General features: G+C 33.9%; 1 protein-coding gene across 1 annotated transcript in view; it reads right to left on the bottom strand.

The window, feature by feature from the left end:
- Nucleotides 1–21,675, bottom strand: part of SEMA3E (sema domain, immunoglobulin domain (Ig), short basic domain, secreted, (semaphorin) 3E) — a 222,076-nt gene that overhangs the window by 73,715 nt on the left and 126,686 nt on the right. The window contains exons 3-4 of the mRNA XM_004676887.2: nt 11,880–11,939; nt 9,423–9,542 (exon numbers count right to left, since the gene is read on the bottom strand). Coding sequence (XP_004676944.1) covers nt 9,423–9,542; nt 11,880–11,939 — 180 coding nt within the window. The remainder of the gene's footprint in view (nt 1–9,422; nt 9,543–11,879; nt 11,940–21,675) is intronic.

The following is a 21,675-nucleotide window of genomic DNA, read 5'->3' as shown; positions in this document are numbered from 1 at the left end:
TCACCCTTCAAATCATAGCTTTGCTTTGCCTCCCTCAAAAACAACTTTTTAGAAAAACTGTATTTACAGTTTCCTTTCACAAGGAAGACATGTAAACAATAGCACTATGAAGCTAGCCATAGCCACTTCCATGAGTTCAATCCCTAGCAAGGGAGGTGACCCACATGGCTTGGCAGACCTCTCCTGACCCACCTGCTGCTCCCCTCAGCAGTGTACTTTGTCAATCTGCCTGTTCTGCTCCCCACTCTGTCTCTGGAGAAGCCTCTCACTGCCCTTGCACCTCTGGCCTGTACCCCAGTTCTGTCTGCATAAATAAATCTTTTTAAAAAATGATTATTGTCAAATATTGTCCACAGCTCCATTACATTTACAGTGAAATGTACATATACAGTACATGGACTGCAGAAAGAAAAACTCATAGACTGAGAGCAAAACATAATATAAACTCTACTTTTTATGATGAGACACATTACCTTTTTGTTCTTATTTAAACTAAGAATATTTAAAAATGCCACACTTTTAAAAAATCAATAAAACATTTCTTTATATTACTTTCACATAAATGGATTAGGAATTTACAGATCAAAGTCACCCTTAAAAACATGACAGGCATGCTTAAAAAAAATCTTAGTATAGATTGTAATTTGGACATTCTTGTTAACTTAAGACTATTTTATTAAAATAATTGGAAAATATAAATGTTACTAAATATTTCATGCAAATTTTCATATATTCATTCCATTCAAATGACTAATCACCACCAGTCATTTTTAATGACTAATTTTAAAAAATTTTTTTTTAAATTTTAAATTATTACCTTTAGCATTTTTTTCTCTAGTATTAAAGACAATTAAATACAAATAAGTAAGAAATTCAAAAGTATCTATTTAAAGAACAAATTGGAAAATCTTTGGAATTTCGTGCCATTTATAACACGAGTGAATCAAGAGTTGAGAGTAAACAAAATAATCTGTGAAATCAAAATTACATATTTGTTAGTAAAAATAAAAAAAACACTAACTACATAGCTATATTCATTCCAATAGTGTAAGACAAAATACTAATATTAGTCATAAAAACTCTAATAGGGTAAATTTTTAATCCTCTAAAAACTCTTCCTAGCTATTTTGGTTATCCCAATGGAAACTTTGTACTATAAGCAGAAATAAATTTAATATTAGTTAAGTACGAGTGAAGAAAAAAAAACTGGATAAAAATCAATATATTGATAACATGTATATTTTAATCTACATGGATACTTAAGTATTATTACCTAAAAGGATATTCATAATATTTATTGAAAATGATGTGTTCAGGTTCTACAGGGCCCATGGGATAAAAAGCAAGAATTCCGTCATGTCTAAATAGTAACATTTTACTGACACATAATAAAATATTTAACAAGAGACTATAACTACATCATTTCGATTCTATGAAGTACAAATGTAGGCTAACTTTCTAAGAAAGTTATTTGGGTACAGTTTCTAATATATTTTTAAAGAAAACTTATACTGGGTGGGGGTAAATATATCACACTTAGGTTTTACGGTACATAATACCCCAGCTTACAAAGCTGAGCTGTGACTTTCTATAGAAGGAAATGGTGCCAATATCATACTTAAAATCAAAAAGTACATTCTTGATTATCTTGGGTCCCAAACACATTTGCATGACTTATTTAGTCTCCAGACATAAAAGTTGCTATAAATAGATTTAAAGTAAATATATACCAAGAAAATAAACCTTACATTAATGAAATATTAGGGCAATCTATACGCAAATGCTATACACTCAATGAGAATCAAATTTCCCCATGCTGGGGTAGAGAAATTTTAGTGATGTCTCACATATGCATCTCTTAACCTTGATTCCTGTAAGGAGGAATGTAGGTTTCTTTAAAGAGAAGAGCCACAAAGTTCACAAGCGTGTTGCCATTTCTCACCCTTCAAATCATAGCTTTGCTTTGCCTCCCTCAAAAACAACTTTTTAGAAAAACTGTATTTACACAGCTTTCCTTTCACAAGGAAGACATGTAAACAATAGCATGGTAGGGAGACAGCTAATAGCATCTAAGATCCACACTCCATCTGTAGATAGTGTATACAATTCTTAGGTGTGGGCAGGACCTATAAGACAGTGGGAAATCAGCACCATAATATTTATAGGGTGATGACATAGTCATTCCCAGGATTAGGTTAAATTATTGACCCCCTCTTCGTCACTGGACAGAGAGATACTCTTGTTGACATTAAAGAAGTGCATGGCCATGTTGTGACAGGAACAAGTGACAAGCGATTGCATCTAGAAGTACATCTAGATCAGCACCTGGGTGATAAGAAGAAAAGGAGGGCTTAGTTGTCTAACCACAGGGTCTAATTCTTTAAACAAACACAGAACTTGGAAAATGACCCCAAGTTCCAGAAAAACTGCAGCGCAGGGTACATCTTGGTTTTGGCTTTGGAAGATCCTGAGCAATGGAACCTGCTAAGTAGCCTGTACTCTGCGCCACAGAAACTGTGATATAATAAGTGTGTTTTGTTTTACATTGCCAAATTTTCTGAAATTTGTTTTGCCACATAGACAATCACTACAAATAGTAACATATAATATCATTGTGCTATAGTCATTGTGTTTGTTAAGCAATGAAAGCAATTTAATTTTTGCAAGAGTTCAAAGTCTTGGCCAATTATCTAGAAACAGATGTTTTACAATCACACCACTAGGTTACTGGTGTGTTCATTTTTTTTCTCTCTCTCTCTTTTGGTCTATTCTCAACAGATAATTGTCATTTTCTGAAATGAGAGTAAATTTGTATGTCGATATATATACCTGTGGTATTTTATGTAGTAGTTTTATTTTGTAAAGCATTTTACTATTTTTTTTAAAGATTTATTTATTTATTTATGCATACAGAGTTGCAGGGGCAGTGAGAGGTTTCACCAGAGACAAAGTGGGGAGCAGAACAGGCTGACTGTGTATACACTGCTGAGGGGAGCAGTGAGTTGGTCAGGAAAGGTCTGCCACGCCATGTGGATCACCTCCAGGGATGGGGATCAAACTCATGCTCAAGTGGCTTTAGCTTCTTAGTGCTGCACCACCAGGGAGAGCCCGCATTTTACTATTTAAAGATACTCTTAAGATTTCTGAGAGGATAGCAGAAAATAGACAATCAACTAGGAACACAAAGCCAAAAGCATATCGGCAACATCACCAACAAAAATGACCATTAAAGGCATCTCTACGAGGCTCGAAGTATCAGCAGGTGTGGATGAATTACTGTGAGCGACACTATCATGGATATTACTATCATGCAAGAGGAAACTGCAAAGCAACCAAGTTCTGTGGAGCAGGAAAATAAATTTCTCATATGCTCTCACTATCTTGTAGCAACACTTCCAAATGGTAGATGAAACAGGGAAGATGTTTTTTGCAGATTCAATAGGCAAATGATTGCAGGGACTCTATACAGAAGGATAAAGTTCTAAAACCCTCCAAAACGACCATGTCTCTTTAGGAGGAAATTGCTGGAAGTAGAAAATAAAACATCTAGGAAAGGGATAAAGAGGATCAAGGAACAAATTATAATTAGATAGAACAGGAAGATGTTACAAGAAAAAATAAATAGGGCTTTTTGGGTTCATATGTATTTACTATAGTTACATATACATACACACACACACACACATCTATACCTATACATATTTTTTAACACGACAAAAACCAAAATAGAATGGTGACTTCTAGATGTGAAGCTAGAAATTTATTCCAACCCATAATTTTCTTCTAAAAGTTCTTGAACTACCATAGGGTTATGGCAGAGTGCCTTGGTGATGGGTGTGGTGTGTGAACATATATCTGAAGAGATGTGAACTTATATCTCTTAATTATGCATAGTGGTTTAAACCAATGTAAAAATAACAAATTTTATATAAAAATTAATAATAGCAAAGGTCCATGCTGAATTTAGTATAATGTTACCATGAGAAAAAGGAATCAGCACGAGAATAACATCCCAGTGAAAGTTTGTTAAAAAGACATGGCATAAAACAGATGAAAATTAACCATAATATAGGATTTTAATACAAGTTAAAATAAGAAAATGATAGAGAAAAAAGAATAACTCAAAATTAGAAAAGCTAAACATAAGGTAGAAGTATTCAGAAAGATCTTGATGTAGAAAGAAGAAATTAGTTTGAACATGAAGACTAAACTAGAAATGGCATGACAGCCAGCCAAAGAATCAAGAGTTTATGTCTTATGAGAAAAAAACATGAAAAATAACAAAAAAAAAAAAAAGGAATAGATCTGGGTGTTTGTTTCTTTTTTTTTTTTTTAATTTATGCAAACAAGTACTGGGATATAGGTCAGAGGTACAGGGGATGAGAGGACTCACCAAAGACAGAGTGGGGAGCAGAACAGACAAATGTATTGAAATACACTTTTTAGGGGAACAAAGGGCAAGACAGAGAGGTCCGCTGTGCCTTGTGTGTCAGCTCCTTGACAGGAGATTGAACTCAAGCCACAGTGGCTGGCATAGCTTGACAGCACTGAGACTTTAACCCCTTAGCCACCAGGGAGGCACTAGTCTGGATGTTTGTTTCATGAGAATAATCCATTTGTGAAAATGATCTAGCAACATGCTGGTAGGCTATGTACTTCTTGTATTTGCATTACACTTCAGCAAAAAATCTTAAAATAATAATATAAAGAAACAACAGTGGCTAGAGAAAGTAGGTTTTAATACTTCACACCAATAGAGACACTGTTTGCACCCACATTTAATTAAGATGTCTCACATAAATACCTCCAAATTTTAAGGTCCAACATTTCACATATTTTGACTCTCAGACATCTAACGCTGAGATCCCTCAGTGAGAAAGCCCAGAACTTTCTCACCTCTTATTTTCCTCCTAGCCTCTTTAGAAATTCCTTATTCACCTTTGTAGGTCTTTCTTCCAGCAGCCTTTCATATACTACTATTTCGAGATGGCATGTTCTGCTATTTTACATTTTACTCAAACATTCTTCCTAGGCAATGATATCATCATGCCTAAAGATTTCAGTTTTCACACTGGAAATTGTCAAATTTGCATTTCTGGCTCAAGCCAGGGCCACCCATTCGATATAACTGCTAATGAGTCCTCACAGTTGAAATATTCTGTAGTCCCTTTTAAGGCAAACTAACTCCCCGCATAGTTCTCTTTACCTCTATAAATGTAAGATGGCAAGGAATCATATCCTCAATAAATTGTTATTTTTTCTTTACTGACAAAATAAAACAACAACCCTCCTTTCAACATTCCTAAAGCCTACACTCTTTATACAGAGTTTCCCATTATCTGAAAGTAGCATGTTCTTATTTTGTATGCTTTACTAAGTGATGCTTGGGTCTGAGTCCTTCTATCCTTTCTTTATATGGGCTTTTTTTTTTTTTTTGCATTCTCAAGCCCCAAAATTAACTTACTAAATCATACCAAATTGGAATGATCTATTACTTTTAGATCGCACAGGAAACTTCTATTCTTCCCTATACTTCTTTTCCTTAACAATTTTAGTTCAGGATAAAAAAGGTTTGTATGACTGCCTTTATTTTGTCACCATTGAGTCATTTCTTAATTCCCTACATTCTAATTACACATCCCTTTACTAAAAGTGCTCCCTCTAGCATTGATGATGTTGTCTATCATTTTAAAAAGTTCTTTCCACTTTTACATGTGTGATTAAGAATTTACACAAACATGATTAGCCTTATATTTGTCTGTATGCGCCGTTTCTGTCTATACTGATAGTCCCTAGGCATACTACTGTCATTTAAATAATGGCACTTTCTCAGTATTTTCATAAGGTAGAGAGAAGAAAAGTAAGAGAAACTGAAAGAGAGAGAGAGAAATTGAGACTTCTTAATGAGCCATTAATCCTGTAGAGTTCAAGAACTTTATCTATTCTGATACCATTCTGTCCTGACTCCAAAATCTATTTTCTTAAATGATTGTAAAAGGCAATAAAAAAAAAGTGGTAACTCACAAACAGTGAGTATTTTTTGTTCTCACAAAACCTACTGTACCTCCTTAGCTCCTTCGTGCTGTTAAGCCCTTTGTTTCCCTTCTCAATCATCAAGAAATAAAATTTGAATTGTATTTTAATCCCTTTCATGAACAACCTCCAATAAAATGTCAAGTCACACACAAATTGTCTTGCTGAGCGCCTTCTCACATCAGTTCTATTCTTCCTTTCCTTGCTATTGTAACAACACTGTTAACTAGCCTCATGATCTCTCACAAAGACTCCTGTAATAGCCTCCTTTAATTTGTCTTCCTTTCATCTCTCTCTGCTTGAATAAATCCAAAATATTACTAATTTCATGTCACTCAGACACTGTTCATGGCCTCCTTCATGGTCTCCAAGTTGTCTTTATAAATAACTACAGCGTACAGAATGAGAATGTCTAGCATAAAACATTTTCTATAAATTTCCCCCAGTTATCGCCTATTGTTCCCCCAACCAAGTAGACTAATGTTCATAAAATCACCACGTGTGCAAATGTCTTGGCGCTTTTAACCAAAGTGCTTTCCTTGCTTATAATAATTTATACCTTTGCATTCCTCAGATAAAATTTTATCAATTATCTGAATAGAATTTTCACCAAATTTCTTATTACCATATGGCCATATATTCCTCTTTTTTATATGTAGTTTTTTCCAAAAAAAAAAAGTTTCAAACTGTACTTGATATTTAGATAATTATGGTAGAAAAATATCTGGCATTATGTATATGAAGGTGAATTACATGGAGTTCCTTGTTGTCCCTTGATGGGTATAGCTTTACTGGAGTAACTCTCCCATAGGAAATGGTAAACTAAGTAAAAAATATAAAAAATTATTTGAAGGAACTAGAGATCAGTTAAGCAAAGACTACAGTGTTTTTAAACACCTTCATTTATTTGGTGAAAAATGACTAGAACTCCATTGGGAAGCTAGAGACTTTCTAACTTGGATGATCAGAGAATAGAGATTTAAAGTTCTAGATCAGATGAAAAGCAACAAAGAAAACATCTTCAGCAAGAGAGGGAGGCTCCCACTTCATGGCTAATGCATCAATTGCATGTGCAACCAGACACTGAAAAACTATGGCTGGAAACTAAGAGATTTTTGGCCATTGCTTGTCACAAGTAAGTTCTGAGTTAGGTAAACTGACGGAATAAAATCAATTGTCTTCAAAAGATCTTAGATGCCAGAATTTTGAAAACATATAATCTATAATGACTGATACACAATAAAAGTTACTAGATATGCCAACAAACAAGAAAATGTGGTACATAGCAGTTAAGAGAAAAAGGACTTAACACAAACTTAAGTTGATATTAAAATTTGCACACAGAGATTCAAAACTGCTGTTAAAAATAAGTTCAAAGACTTAAAGGAAAATATAATCATTATGAGTAAAATATGTGGGAATGTTCATTGTAGAAAGGGAAATTATACAAAAGGAAAGTTCTAAAACTAAGAAGTACAATAACTGCAAGGAACACTAATGGGAAGGGTATACTAGCATGTTGGAGATTTCAAAAGAAAGACTTATAAATTAAAAATAAACTAATAGAAATTTTCCAATCTGAAAAAATAAAATCCCTTTGTGACACTGTCCAAAAGTTAACAACATACACACACAACAATCCTTGATGGAAGGGAGAAGGGAACAAGGCAGAACTACAACTGATGTAGCAAGGGCCAAAAATTTGCATAATTGGGTACAAAACATAAACTTCCATAATCAAGAATCTGAGTGTCACAAGAAATATAAAAACTAATCTACCCTCCACCACAACATACATATAGACACACAGAAAACATTAGAAAAAAATCCCCCCCCCAAAAGAGAGGTATCTTGAATGATAATTAGAGTACCAACATTATGAATGAAACCTGAATTTACATCAGAAAGAGCTCAGTAGACAATAAAGTCTTTCTAATCTGGAAAGAAGTGAAAACAACAGAAAAAAACTCTGTTAACCCAGAATATACTATGTCCAGGGAAAATGTCCTTTAAGGGTAAGGATGAAACTTTCAGATAAATCAAAACTGAGAGACTGTGCTGCCAAATAGATCTGTTTCACAAGATGTTTATATTTTGACTGTGTACATTTGAAAATACATAGGAATACTTTGTATTCTTGTATATATGTAAATATGACTGCTCTGTACTGATTTACCTTCTATATCTATAAAATTCTCCCATTTATCACCTGTATAATTCATTTAAAGTAATTTAGTAAACAGACTATGATGTATTTGTATGTGCAACTGAACCTGAGTCTCCAACTAGGACTGGTTAGTTAAGATTTAAAATATGCTAATCAAAAATCCTGTGTACCGGGATGCTTAAGAGTTGAAGTACTCAATTACGAGCATTCTTCAGAGACAGCTAGAGTAAGCACTTTTAATAGTGTTAATTATATTTGCACCTGAGTATTAACTAGTACAAGAAATATGAGAAATAAATTTTCACTAGTTAAGTGAATACTACTTTTTGTAGCATTCCCTGGTGGCTGAAAACATTTTATTGTCAGTAGGGCCCTTTCATAGGTAGTATAAAAATTAAGAGAATCGAGCCAATTAACTACAGATTAACTAGAAGTCTGCTTTGTCTGTGACCATCATAATGTAGGATTTGGCCTGCTGGTGAAATGAAAAGAAGTAAAAAATAACAGATCTTGACAGCAGAACATTGTTTACTGTGCTTCAGTGTGAAACTGTGATGTAAAGTGTTTGAAAGTGTGCCTAAAATAAGTAAGAGCTGAAAGTTTACCCGGCTGGTTGAAACAGGTTATATATATAACTGATCTTCAAGACTGCTTGTTAGTAAATTTCATGTGACAGAAGTCAGTTGAGATTTGCTTTCATTACATACTATTACCTAGTGATGGTGCCTTTGGGAGAAAAGAAACATAGCTTTCATCCCATTGTTTAACTTAAAGCAGTTACAACTGCCACCTACCACCAATTCCACCTCGTCCTCCTCCCACAGCTCACAAAAAGAGTAATTACAGAATCAACAAGTCTTGGTATATCTCCTGTAAGATAATGTACGTAGTAATTTTGTTTATATAAACATACATGTGTGTCTTTGTGTTCATGTAGATATTCTAGGCTGATGGTTACAAAAACAAAAATTCACCTGAGAATACAATTTGCAATTAAGGAATATTTTTAGGTGGACAACAGAAATAAATAAGTGCTCATTGAGTAAATTCATAAAAATTAATTGGCTCATGATTTGTGTTCTACAAAGATTTTAAAGGCCTGTAGAGATCATTCTCTGGCTCAAGCAAATTGTCTCTACATCAGAGCAAATGCTACAACTTTTCCTGTAGATAAAGTTCTTTTCAGTAGTACTCTTTTTGGTGATAAACAAAACTGTTTTACCTCCAAATGGTATCCAACTCTGATGAAGGCACAATGTGGGTCAAAGGCTCCAGTTCCACAGGTCAGAAGGTGTGTCCTGTTACAGTGATGCAAAACCCGGACATAATTTGCACATTCACTCTAAGGCAAGGGGGAGAAAGAAGAAATTGATCAGTGTAATAAAAATGGGTAGCCCTTTTTTGGCTTTTCCAAACCTGAGAAATTTCATGTTTAAATGTCCCTTAGCTAGAAGAGGCAAAAGGAATAATTGAAAAGAGGACAAAGAACTGTAAGTAGAAGACACTGGGTTGATGGAGGCACATTTTATTTAGCAGTGATGGATGAATTATATTTCATAATAAGAGTTTATCATTTTTCATGTACAGGGTTAATGAACTTAAAAAAGAAGTCTTCAGGAATTTATTCAAGCATAAAAATTTGCACTGCAATATATTCTTCAAGGTAATTAAGTTATTTCCAATTCTGCTATTATTTTTGAGTGCACACAAAACAATCAGCATAAAGTCAGAAAACTAGTAATTAGGGAAAGTTGAATTTATACATGCAGTTTTCCAAGTATTAAAATTTTTGATGCATAGGCAAGTCATGTTTTCAAATCCACAAATTAACATAAAACACTTTTGTAGAGAGCTCTTAATTAAGTAGAAATATACCAATAAAAATCATATTCAATACCTATTACTGTAAGATTACAGTCCAGGGGCTAACAAACTTCTTCTATAGAAAACCAGAGCCCAAATGTATGTAGGTTGACATGCCAACTGGCCTCTGTTGCAACTACTTACCTCCACCGCTATCACATGGAAACAGCCATAGACAACATAAAATGAAACTGTGTGGTTTTGTTCCAGTGAAACTTCATACACAAAAATTAGGTGGCCCACCTTTGTCATAGGAGGTCTAGTTTGCCTATACTGGCATTCAACTACAAGCTTCTGGAGACAGAGTATTTACTTTACATATGTTTGTATTCTCCAGTTAATCAAACAAAGTACTTAAATTAACATACTGATCACTAGGTAGGTGTGTTCAGTAGGCTGAATAAAAGAAATGTTTACAAATGTCATCAATTCAATATGTCTAAATTATTTTAACAAACACCTTCTTGCCAAATTAGGTACTGCTAGTTCATTTTAACAAATTATGAGAGAAATATTAATCTTTAATGCTAAATATTACTTTGATAGCACTGCATGTAATTATCAGTAAATGTGATGGTTTATAAGGACAGATGGTGACTTTTAAAGACTCCATATGACAGGAGTCTTTTTTTAGGATCAAAAAGCCAGCAGACCATCTCCCCTTCAATGACTCAGCTGCAGGTATCCCTCGGGCAGACTGAGGAAAGCACTACTTCCCTGGCTCTCCAGGGCACACGGGTGGATGGATTTCCTGCTTCTCACTCACATACCATTTTATTTTGTGGCTAACCCATGTGATTGGAAAAGCTAATCATTCGGGCATGGAAAAATATATCCTATTGTCCTCTAAGATTTCATCTCTTGAAACATTGCCACATTTTGAGTGAGTCAATTAGACCATATTTGTCTCTGCTGGGCTCAGATTGACACGGCCTGTGTAGGCTCATTAGTCAGCATCATGCTGTGGGATAAGTCAGCAAGAATGTCTTGACTCATTCCTTGGCTGTGACCCAGTTGCTACAGAGAATCAGGAGCTGGTTTGTAATGTATGGTAATCTTTTACATGTTTTTTTTTCTTACTGAGAAAAAAATGATAAGTTAAATATCAAAAGGAGATATGCATGCCTTCCTCCTAAGACATGTAGGGCGTCAGCGGCCAGCTGTCCCCAGCGTGTGAGGTCCTGCCTCCACCCATGGTGAAGCGGGCTAAGAACCGCGTCAGGCAGCTGCTACACACCCTCTGCCACTCACCACTGCAGGGAAGTCTGGACAATAGTATGTTGAATCTGTAAGTAGAAGAGACCCTAAAAACATCATGGAATGGGTGAAGAATGTCTACTGTGCTTGTCTTCTTTCAGACTTTTTGATTTTCCTCCTTTTGTTGCTTCTTTTGTCTCTCATTTACTAAACAAAGCCAAATGAAATCTGAAAGAATGTATTAGGTTTTCCTCAAGTGGAAAAGTTACTTGTAATTATTTGCCTTCCAAATACACAGGACATAAGAGATTTAGAAATTTGAGTTATGATATAATAAAACAAAATAAAAATCAAGATCTGAATAGCACCTCAGCTCCCTTTAATGCTACACTGAAAATGGTGTGTGTATGTATGTGTATAGACATACACACAAACACACACACATATATATATACACACATATATATATAAATATATATACATATATATATATATGAACATGAACACACTCTTTTCTTTCTAAAATAATTGCTCTATGCTTTATAAGAACAAATAAAAAGTTTGTGATTGGCCAGCGATAAAATGAAGAATTAATTTATAATGAATATAATGAACTTACTGCGTCTTTTCCTTTCATTATACATTCTTCTATTTTTAGTGCTGTACTAGGCCAGTGTATCTGAAATAAAAGATAATGTGTTATTACTTTAATGCATATAAAAATAAACCACAATGGAAAACATTTTATACTTTCTGAAATTCAATCACATGTTTTTGTTCTATTTTTGGAGAAGATAAAGACTATCTTATTTACATCATTTGAACAATTAAAATACTTATCTTTAAGCTTTTACTCCATATAAAACCTAGTTTTTAAAAAATCCTTTGAAGGCTCAGGCTTTAGAGTTGCCCACCTTTCAACCAGCCCTGCCTGCAGTAACCTGTTGCCCTCTCCCAGTCTTTCTCCTGGACCTGACTGCCTGGCCTTCTAGGTCATGCTCCTTCTGGAAATGGGTGTATGGCAATCTCAACAATATTTGCTGCATGAAAGGATTAGGGATGAACTACTGTAAGTCCTTTTTTATGATGTATCATCTGAAATACCACAAGTCTGTAATTTTTTTAAAAATATTTATTTATTTATTCATACAGAACTGGGGTACAAGTCAGAGTTGCAGGGGGGGTGAGAGGCTTCACCAGAGACAGAGTGGGGAGCAGAACAGGCTGACTAGCGAAGTACACTGCTGATGGGAGCAGCAGGCAGGTCAGGAGAGGTCTGCCGAGCCATGTGGCTCGGGCAGGCGGGGATTGAAGCGTGAAGTGGCTTTAGCTTCTTGGTGCTGCGCTTTAACCTATGTGCCACCAGGGAGGGCCAAGCCTATAATTTTTAAAACATTTTTAACTCTATCCATTTCCCACTGAATTTCAGAACTGACTCGTTACATTTCATGCTTCTTGGTTTTCTTCCATGAAGAGAGAGGATTGATTAAATACTTCCTTTTCATCTCCATTAATAGCTAGTATTATGCTAGACCCACAGGCAGGTATCAGTAAGTACTTGGCATTTATTTTACAAATTCCTGACTGTGAATATTATTTTTTATATAAAAGAAATTGATTTCTCTATCACTTTTTTCTCAGACTGCTTCTATTTTTTTTTCTTAAATTACAAAATTAATCACACCAATGTGTTAGATGGCATAATAAGAATTTTATTTCAGTTTTCTTTCTTTTGCCTTGTAAATTCATGGACCAAGATTTGAAATGATTATACAACTTACTGTAATTTATGGCTCATTCTTGGTTTTGAGAGGTCTCTCTTTCATTTAAAGTATTTATTATTTACTCTCTTCTTCCTCTCCTCTTCTTTTCTTCTTCTTTTGTCTGTCTAGAGGGGAGTCAGTGTCAACTGAGATGGGGTACTTTTTGGCTTATATGCATATATTCTTTTGTAAAGATTAATTTATTTTTGCATACAGAGCTGGGGTACTGCAGGGGCAGTGAGAGGATTCACCAGAGACATTGTGGGGAGCAGAACAAGCAGATTGATGAAGAACATTGCTGAGGGGAGCATTGGGTGGGTCAGGAGAGGTCTGCCAAGCCATGTGGATCACCTCCGCGGCAGGGATCAAACTCATGCTGAAGTGGCTTTAGCTTCTTAGTGCTGTGCTTTAACCCAATGCACCACCAAGGAGGGCCCATATGCATATAATCTTTTAGTGTACATATTATTGTATTTTGTGCAAATTAAAAAATTATATGTAAATGCTATTTTTTAGATTTTATAAAACTTTCTCACCTTTTTTTTCAACAAGAACTGAGTTTTTAAGATTCCTACACATAGTCCTATGTACACACAGTCTGTTGGTATTTTTTTTAGCAAACATCTTAGATTCAATATCTTATTTACTCTTTATCACAACTATCACATAAAGATGTAGTATTATCCAGGAAGCTTCTTTAAAACAAAAACAAAAACAAAAAACATGTATATTTGTCTTCCAACCCCACAATGCAGTTTATGATCAGTGAAAAGACAGAATATCATCCATTTGAGAAACTAGCAAATGATAAATTTCCAAATGTTTTCTCTGTCTGAAGGTCTAAAGAAACCTACTTAATAGTTTAACCTTATATTTGCTGAATCAACTGCCAGAGAGGAAGTTTAACCTGTCCCTTTCCTGTGCCTTTCTCAGATTTCCATGGAGAACCTTCTAATGTTAAAGTATCATCTTTCATGGACTCTGCTGGTCAGGTGATAACAGATTCTATTTTGAGGGATGTGAGCTCTAACTGGAGTACACGTTTTCCTTCATTGCTTCCAAAGTCCTTCATCTTGGTTCCAGATGCACAGGTTCGAGTATAGAACACCTAAGATATTTATTCCCTATTCCATGCCTACTTGAACACATCTCTGGTTCTCCTATTTTTTTTTTTTTTTAGCCAATTACCTTTTATTCTCAAATTAACATTTTAACGAAGAAGAAATTTCTCAGCAAAGTAGCCTGGGCCTCTCAAGATATTAATATTTCTATAAAAAGCCCTTTGTTACAAATAACATATCCTTTTCAGGATGCAAAACAGTCTTCTGATCCTGGATTTAGGGATAACTTTCTACTACCCCATAGGATTGCCTACTTCCATTAGAGTCCATTATTAGGACTAGGCCAATAAAACGGACTCTTTCTGATCTATTCTAATTTGTTCCCTTGCTATCCCTCTGATCTCTCCTTGATTTTTGCCTTCCCTTCATCTGTCATGGTCTTATTCTGGCCTGAAAACACATGCAGGTTAGTAAGTCAAAAGTAGATATTATTCATTAGAAGTTTTTTGTTTCCAATTTAGTGAGCAATTAGTAATTTTGTTTCTAATTTATAGCTGCTTAACTATATCAAAGTAGTGGCCAACATTCAAGAACAGTAAATTTTGCATAAAATACAGATTTCTGATTTTGCCAGAAAAATCTGAAGACAAACAATTGGCATACATTCATTTATAATAACATTCCTTTGAAACTGAAAGTTGGAAATATTCTTTCAATGGGTCAAGAACTCTGATTCACTTCAGACATTTCTTTAACCTCACTGGCCCCTGTAGGAAGTGTTGTTTTTGAAACCTGATGTATATGCTTGAATCCCAAATATGATGAAGACTGAAGTGAATTCATTTGTGAGTTGTGCCCCATACAACGTGTGTGCTAGAAATAGAAAAGTTTTATATCTTAATTCATATACTATGTGTACATATCCATTCCTTATTCATTAATAATATTAGGAATCCATAAAAATGGTGGTAAGAATATTTTATTATGATGATCCTTATATGATTAAAATTATCATAGTTGTAATCACTCTATGGCTTGAATTATAGGTATAAAATAATATTTTTGATGTTCTCCTTAATTTAATGAGCCTCAAAAAGTGTTCTCACAATGTTTTTTTTTTAAATCAGGCATTCTTTTGCTGTCATAGCACTCACTATACATAAAGTTTTATTTTTAAGGTTTTATGGCTCAAAACAAAATATAGTGTTTAAATATTGATGCCAAGCATTCTTAGTTAAGATGAAAGCAAAGTAAACAGACAGTAGAATTGGATGCAAATAAGCAAAGAATTAACACTGGACAAAAATCCCATTTTACTATGAATTCCAGTCCAAAAAGCTTATTCCTAAATAAAAATTCACTCCAAGAAAGCTAACCCCAAAAGACAATGATTTCCTCTGCTAAGACAAAGGACAACAAAATATACAGTTTAAAATTTCACACTTGTTTTTAAAGTTTTAAATGAAGAAACATTTAGTTTGTTGTGACATAGAAAAAAGACAAGGGGAAATGACGGGATATAAAAGAAAGCCAACTAAAAAGTCCAAAGCTTTAGAATTAAACTTTAGAATCGATGCTTTTGATTATTGCAATGAATTATGCCATCAGTGAACCATGTATATTCAGGAAAGAGAGTGTAAAAACATATCAGAGTCAAGCTGAGTTCCAGCTTTACGTCTGCATGAAGATAGTCACTAACACCACGACAGAGTAAGGATCTTGGAGGTGAAGTTGCAGAATTCATAAACTTCACTAATCCATTATTTTTGGGGAAAAAAAAAACACCTTTACCCCAAAGAATTGATTTTCTCAGATGATTTATAAAATCCATTCTAACTTGAGATTCTGCTTGGTTTTGAATTATGATTTGACTGTGGATACATAAATTATTCAAAAGGATATGATACAACATGTGTGTATATATGTGAATGAATATGAATTTTTATCTATGTAACAAAATACAAATTCATTTTAGTGTGATCTAGAACTGGAAAGATTTTCATTCCTTATTGCTATGAATAAATTAGAGAACACCTCATCTGTAATTCAGAATAATAATTCTTAACACATTTAACTTATGAGATGCAGGGATCTTAGAATATTAGCATTCCTTCTTATTCATTTTTCTTCATTATGTAAAATGACAACTTCTTAAAACTGTTATTTCCATAATTTCAGTGTTAGTAACTCAATAATTCTTTTGAAAAATATACTAAGTTCAGCTTTTCAGTGCTGAAATAGTAGGCAGGCCAGTAAAACAGCCTCAACATACTATTAATACCCTTAAATCATTGTTTTATAATGATTATTTCTGGGACAGTCTGAACATACTGTTCGGGTGTGTGGGGGAACAATTCCCTATAACATTTGTACATATCTATTGGTAGCTTTTGTTCCATTCCATCTTTTCAAATAGCTTTCAGATAGTAAAGAATCTCCCTTAAAGGCAAATGGAAGATTGATCTCCTGAACAGGATAATAAAGATAATTTAATCTTTGGGCAAGGGTTGGGGAAGTTTGCTTGCAGACCCCTTAAAATATCAGAGTTTCCTATGTTTGAATTTAATCATGTGTAACACATACATAACACAACACATAACACATAACTCTTTTTGTCTGCAGCAACCTACCTGGGCTGTTGTGTATCACCTGCCCTGTCACTGAGGAAGCAAAGACTCTGAGGGAAACAAAAAGCCTACACAGCCTGCTTTGCTGTGAATAGCCTGGAAGTCTAATGTCTCTGGCAGAATTTATAAAACTGTCAGAGCATCTATATAACTTGACTTGAATGCAAGGTGAAATTTCACCCCCTTCACAGTTCTGGACACAAACAAAATGTATTATGTGGTGCTGAAGATAATAAAAACGTTTCTATTATTGTCATAATATGCCTTATTTCTAGCAGCAAACCTAACGATGTCAGTTGTTCAAGGAATGAAAAATCATTCTTGCAGGCACATCTTACAGTTTCACAATAAAACCTTTCATGATATCTTTTTCAACAGATAATATTTCTCCTTTGAGGCTGCTCTTACTTGACTATAATAGCTTGTGTACTTAACTTTAACTTCCTTATGAGACTATAAATTACAGAGAGCAAGGCTGGGGATTATGTCTGTACCCCTATCAATGCCTACTTGCCACAATGTCTTAAACACAGTCACTGCTTAGTCAATGCCCGCTGAGGGACTTGTATCAATCAGCAAGCCTTTATCACATTCCTTGTAAAGTCAATCTACTAAAGGAGCTTACAGCAAAGTTAAGAGATAAGACCATTCACATGAAAATTCTGTAACCTAAATCTAAGGAATAAGAAAAATACGAGTTTTCAGGTTAGCCAGGAATGAAATCCTGTAGGATGCTAGCAATAATGTCTGAAAGAGAGAACTTGTAAGGGCAGAAGAAAGGACCTTAGTTAGATGACTGTGGGTATAATGGAAGCAAAAAGGGGAGATCATGAAATTATGAATGTTCTCTATAGTAAAATTCAATATATAGGAACTCTTCAAAGGAAAATACATTTTTACATATATTTATTTATATCCACATTTTTACCCAAGTTTTATTGTTGTTGTTGGTTTGCTTATTTAAACAAAATTTAACCAGTTTGGAGCTATATTAAATGCACTTAAGTGAGAAACGGTCTCAGTGAAAAAGTTCTCACTGGAATGAAGTCATTAAAAAGCCATCATACACAAATGATTTGCCAAGACAGTAAGAGAAATCATTTTCATTTGTTTTGGCAGTCAGTGTGTCTTTTGGCTCTGCTTTAGGGTTAAGCATCAACAAAAACCCATAAAATTAAGCTATTTATTCCACACAAAACATTTTTTAAAGGCAGTTAAACAACAGGGTGTAATGCTATTTTCAAATATGTGCACCAAAAAAGGCATAAAAAGCAAAAGGTTAAATACACATCACAATACTCCCACAACATAATTGTTGAAATGCAAATTAGCAGGCTATTTCCTAAACCTACATTCCGCAAAGTAGAAAAACATAATCAAATCATATTACAAAACACTTTTTTTCTGTACTCCCTACTGAGTCTCCTGATTATACCAGGGTTAAAGACTTAACATCTTATTGTTACAAGATGTTACAACACTTAGATTGAGCAGTATAAAAACAAATAATAGAGAAATAATTTATATGAAAAGATTATTCCTTTTTTTTAAGAAAACAGAACAATCCAATTTGTCTCTTTTAATAAAATACGAAGTGCCTAAGACACTTAGTATCATCTAATATCCTCTTCCTAATTCGAACTGTAATGAAAATGTTTTATATATATAACAATTTATATTTATGTATAGCAAAAAAGCCATCAATGTGTATTTTAATATGTCATATAAATATCATTTAAAGCAAGAAAAATGTTTTAACATAATGCATTAAAATAGTCTTGATGGTTAATAAATGTAGCCTTTAACCTGATACACATTATCCTTCTTAGTCTTTATGCCTTGACATTTAATTATAATTATAATGACTGTCATTCAGGCAGTTAATATGCCAGAATTATAATCTTTTGGACTATAGAAAAGACTTACACTTTAAACGTTTATGCTCTGAGGCCTTTGAACTAGAACAATGTTATAACTACATGTACATTACTGACCTGATGACTGTCCTTTCTAATGAACGAAATCTTCTCAAATGCTATAATTTATGTGAAAAAAAATCTGTCATTATATGCAAATTATATTTAATGCCTTTTGTCTTTGTCATTCAAAAATTAAATTCTAAAATACAAGAACTTTTATCTCCTTTGATGTATTAAAATTAAATATAAATGGAAAATGTATTTATGTTTGGATATCTATAATGACATCTGTAGATATATTAACTATTTTTATACTTTTATACCACAGTCATATTATAGCATCAATTAAATAGTATATTTTATCTTTAAAAAAAAACAGCTTTAGGAAATAATTTGGAAATTTAGAATCTTATATAAAAATTATGGATTAAAGTTTGTTAATCTGAAAATTTATTACTCAATATGGAATATTCTATAAAGCCTCATTTAAATAGCTTAAGTAAACATGCCCATTTTACTACTTCATATAGTAGAAAAAAGAAAAAATGTTATACCTTAAACTAGTAATTTTATCTTCCAGAGAACAATTTTGATTTGTTTTTCCAACAGTCTCAGCAACTCCCCAATTGTATAAAGATTGCAAGGGGATTCAGACTGAGCATAAATAAGTGAATCTCTTCTCTGTAGTTGAATACTGAAGCTTCTTGGGGCTCTTAATCTAGGCCATAACAAGTGGGATACAGTTTTTTCTTATACTGGTCTGTGGTTGTTTCCACTACTTTCACCAACAACTACCTGTTAAACTAGTTCTAACCATTAGCAAAGTAAAGTGTAATAATGAAATGGAAATAAGAACAGAGAGGAAAGAAACACCTCGTAACAAAAGGCAGAACTAAGAGTACACTGAAGACCAATTTGGGAGACACAAAGGTCACACCAAAGCCGTGTCATGCTTTGTAATGATGTGTTGTAAAGGAAAGAGGACAACCTCTGAGGTTTTCCACTCTGTTATTCCTGCCTTCATGGGCCCTTGCTTCTCTTCCTTCCATTTGTCCAACATGTGGCTGCTAAAGTAATCAAGCTAAGCTACCATTAAAATTATGTTATAGACATATCAGAATCCCCCACTGACTTTTTCAAGGGCTAAAAGATTAAGTTTCAACGGCATAGCAGTCAACCTTCTTCATAATCTACTTTCAACCACATTTCCATCTTTAATTACTACTCTGTATCCTTTTCCTAGCCATATGCCCCCACCTCATCTGTCTAATTCAGCCAGGCTATTACTCACTATTTCAAACTATTCTGAAATTTCTGTATTTCCTTTCCCCTACTCACTCTATTCCCATTACCAATCAGTATGAATAAAAATTTAACCATTATTTAGATTTAAATTATATTTCCTCTTGAAACCACCACTCCCAGCCTTTTATGTACATTCTTAGCATGTTATCTGTCCCTTTCTTACATATCTATTCAAATTGTGCTATCTACCACAAATGTGTGTGTATATATATTCTCCATTATATTATAAATATTTTAATGAAGGTATTGGCTGCATAATTTTGGTATCTCCCTACATGTTTCACAGAACTTAGTTTAATAGCCCTTACAAATATGTATTGCTCTTATATCTCATTTAAAAATGGCAGATCATTAGAATCAGATGTTCATTCTCCATCTAATTGAGATACTAAACACAAAAGCAAATATGATACTATGTTCTAGAACAATAACACAACTACTTATCTCACAAAAGTAGTTGGTAAGTATTACGATTACCTCTTTCTTATAAATAAGAAAATAGAATTAGAGACATTGCCTAAGTTTCCAAAGGTCACTCACCTCTTCAGTGGTAGTGTTACAGACTGTGGTCGTGGCCACAGAAATGGGTGTCACTTTTTGTACCCCAACTTCCATGCTGCCAAGAATTCAGGCACTTTGGATTACAACTGTCAGTAAACTATGAACCTGACTAATGGAATAGAGCAAACTAGGAAGCAGCAAGGAGCAAAGGTTCTATATATAAGGTGGAATAGAGTGTAAGGAGAAACACATGGAGAGGCTATTCTTCAATGCTTTGGCAAATGGGAAGGATGATGGCAGCCTGTGGAAAATTCTATGGTGTATTGTGAATTCAGGTCACTCCTTCCATCCCTCTTTCTTATGGCTTCCCTAGTGGGAAGTGACTTGAATTCCTAGTAAGCTCTCGAGTCTAACCTGCCTGGCTCTATACCATGTATGTTTGGCTTGGTATTTGCCCACAAGAGGATAGATCATTTTGGGAATACGATCAGGAGTCTGTTATTTGAAATCCTTTCTTCTCTCTTCATGCCTTTGTGCGTGCATATGACCAGACCTTTAGAGTGGGCACAATGTTGTTGTTGTTTTTTCCTTAATAGTTTGGTATCCCTGGTTTCAGTAGATTCGGCACTCTCACTATAGAAGCTATGTTATTTTCTGTTACCATCTACTACTTTTCAAAAGGTCTTATAATATCTATGAGTTAATATAACATAATAAAACAAAAATAAAATGCATATGTTGGTTATTTTTGTCAAGTTTCAAAAAAAAAATAACCTGTTGATCAGCTGCACTAAAAATGAAACACTGATCGGAGAGAATATGAATCAAGTAAACTTTCTATCGATAAAGAAATGCAAACAAATTTCCATGGCTAAAACTTTAAAAAAAATACAAATAAAAGTGATAAACATGAATAAGTAAATAGTTTTTTTATGTAATATAGAAAATAGAATACAATAATTTCTAGTATGTTCAGATACCACATGAAAATTTTTACCTTTTTACTTTCTTGATAAGTTTTTGGTTGTTAGTACTTTTAGTTTATTAATTAATATTTTTTATCATTACTTATTAAACCTAAATAACAACTTTAAATTATAAAATGCTTTAAAGTTACAGAAACTTTTTTTTTTAATTAAAAAGTTTATTTTTACATCATTTTTCACATTTTTTTTTTCATCTCAATTGTAATCCCCACGGGTTTCCCATCCCCGGCCCGGCTGGGCGGTCACTCCTCAC

The sequence above is a fragment of the Condylura cristata genome, unplaced genomic scaffold (genome assembly GCF_000260355.1).
Source record: "Condylura cristata isolate star-nosed mole 26May11 unplaced genomic scaffold, ConCri1.0 scaffold00005, whole genome shotgun sequence".
Classification (NCBI taxonomy): Eukaryota; Metazoa; Chordata; class Mammalia; order Eulipotyphla; family Talpidae; genus Condylura; species Condylura cristata.
This window is presented reverse-complemented; position numbering and strand designations above follow the sequence as displayed.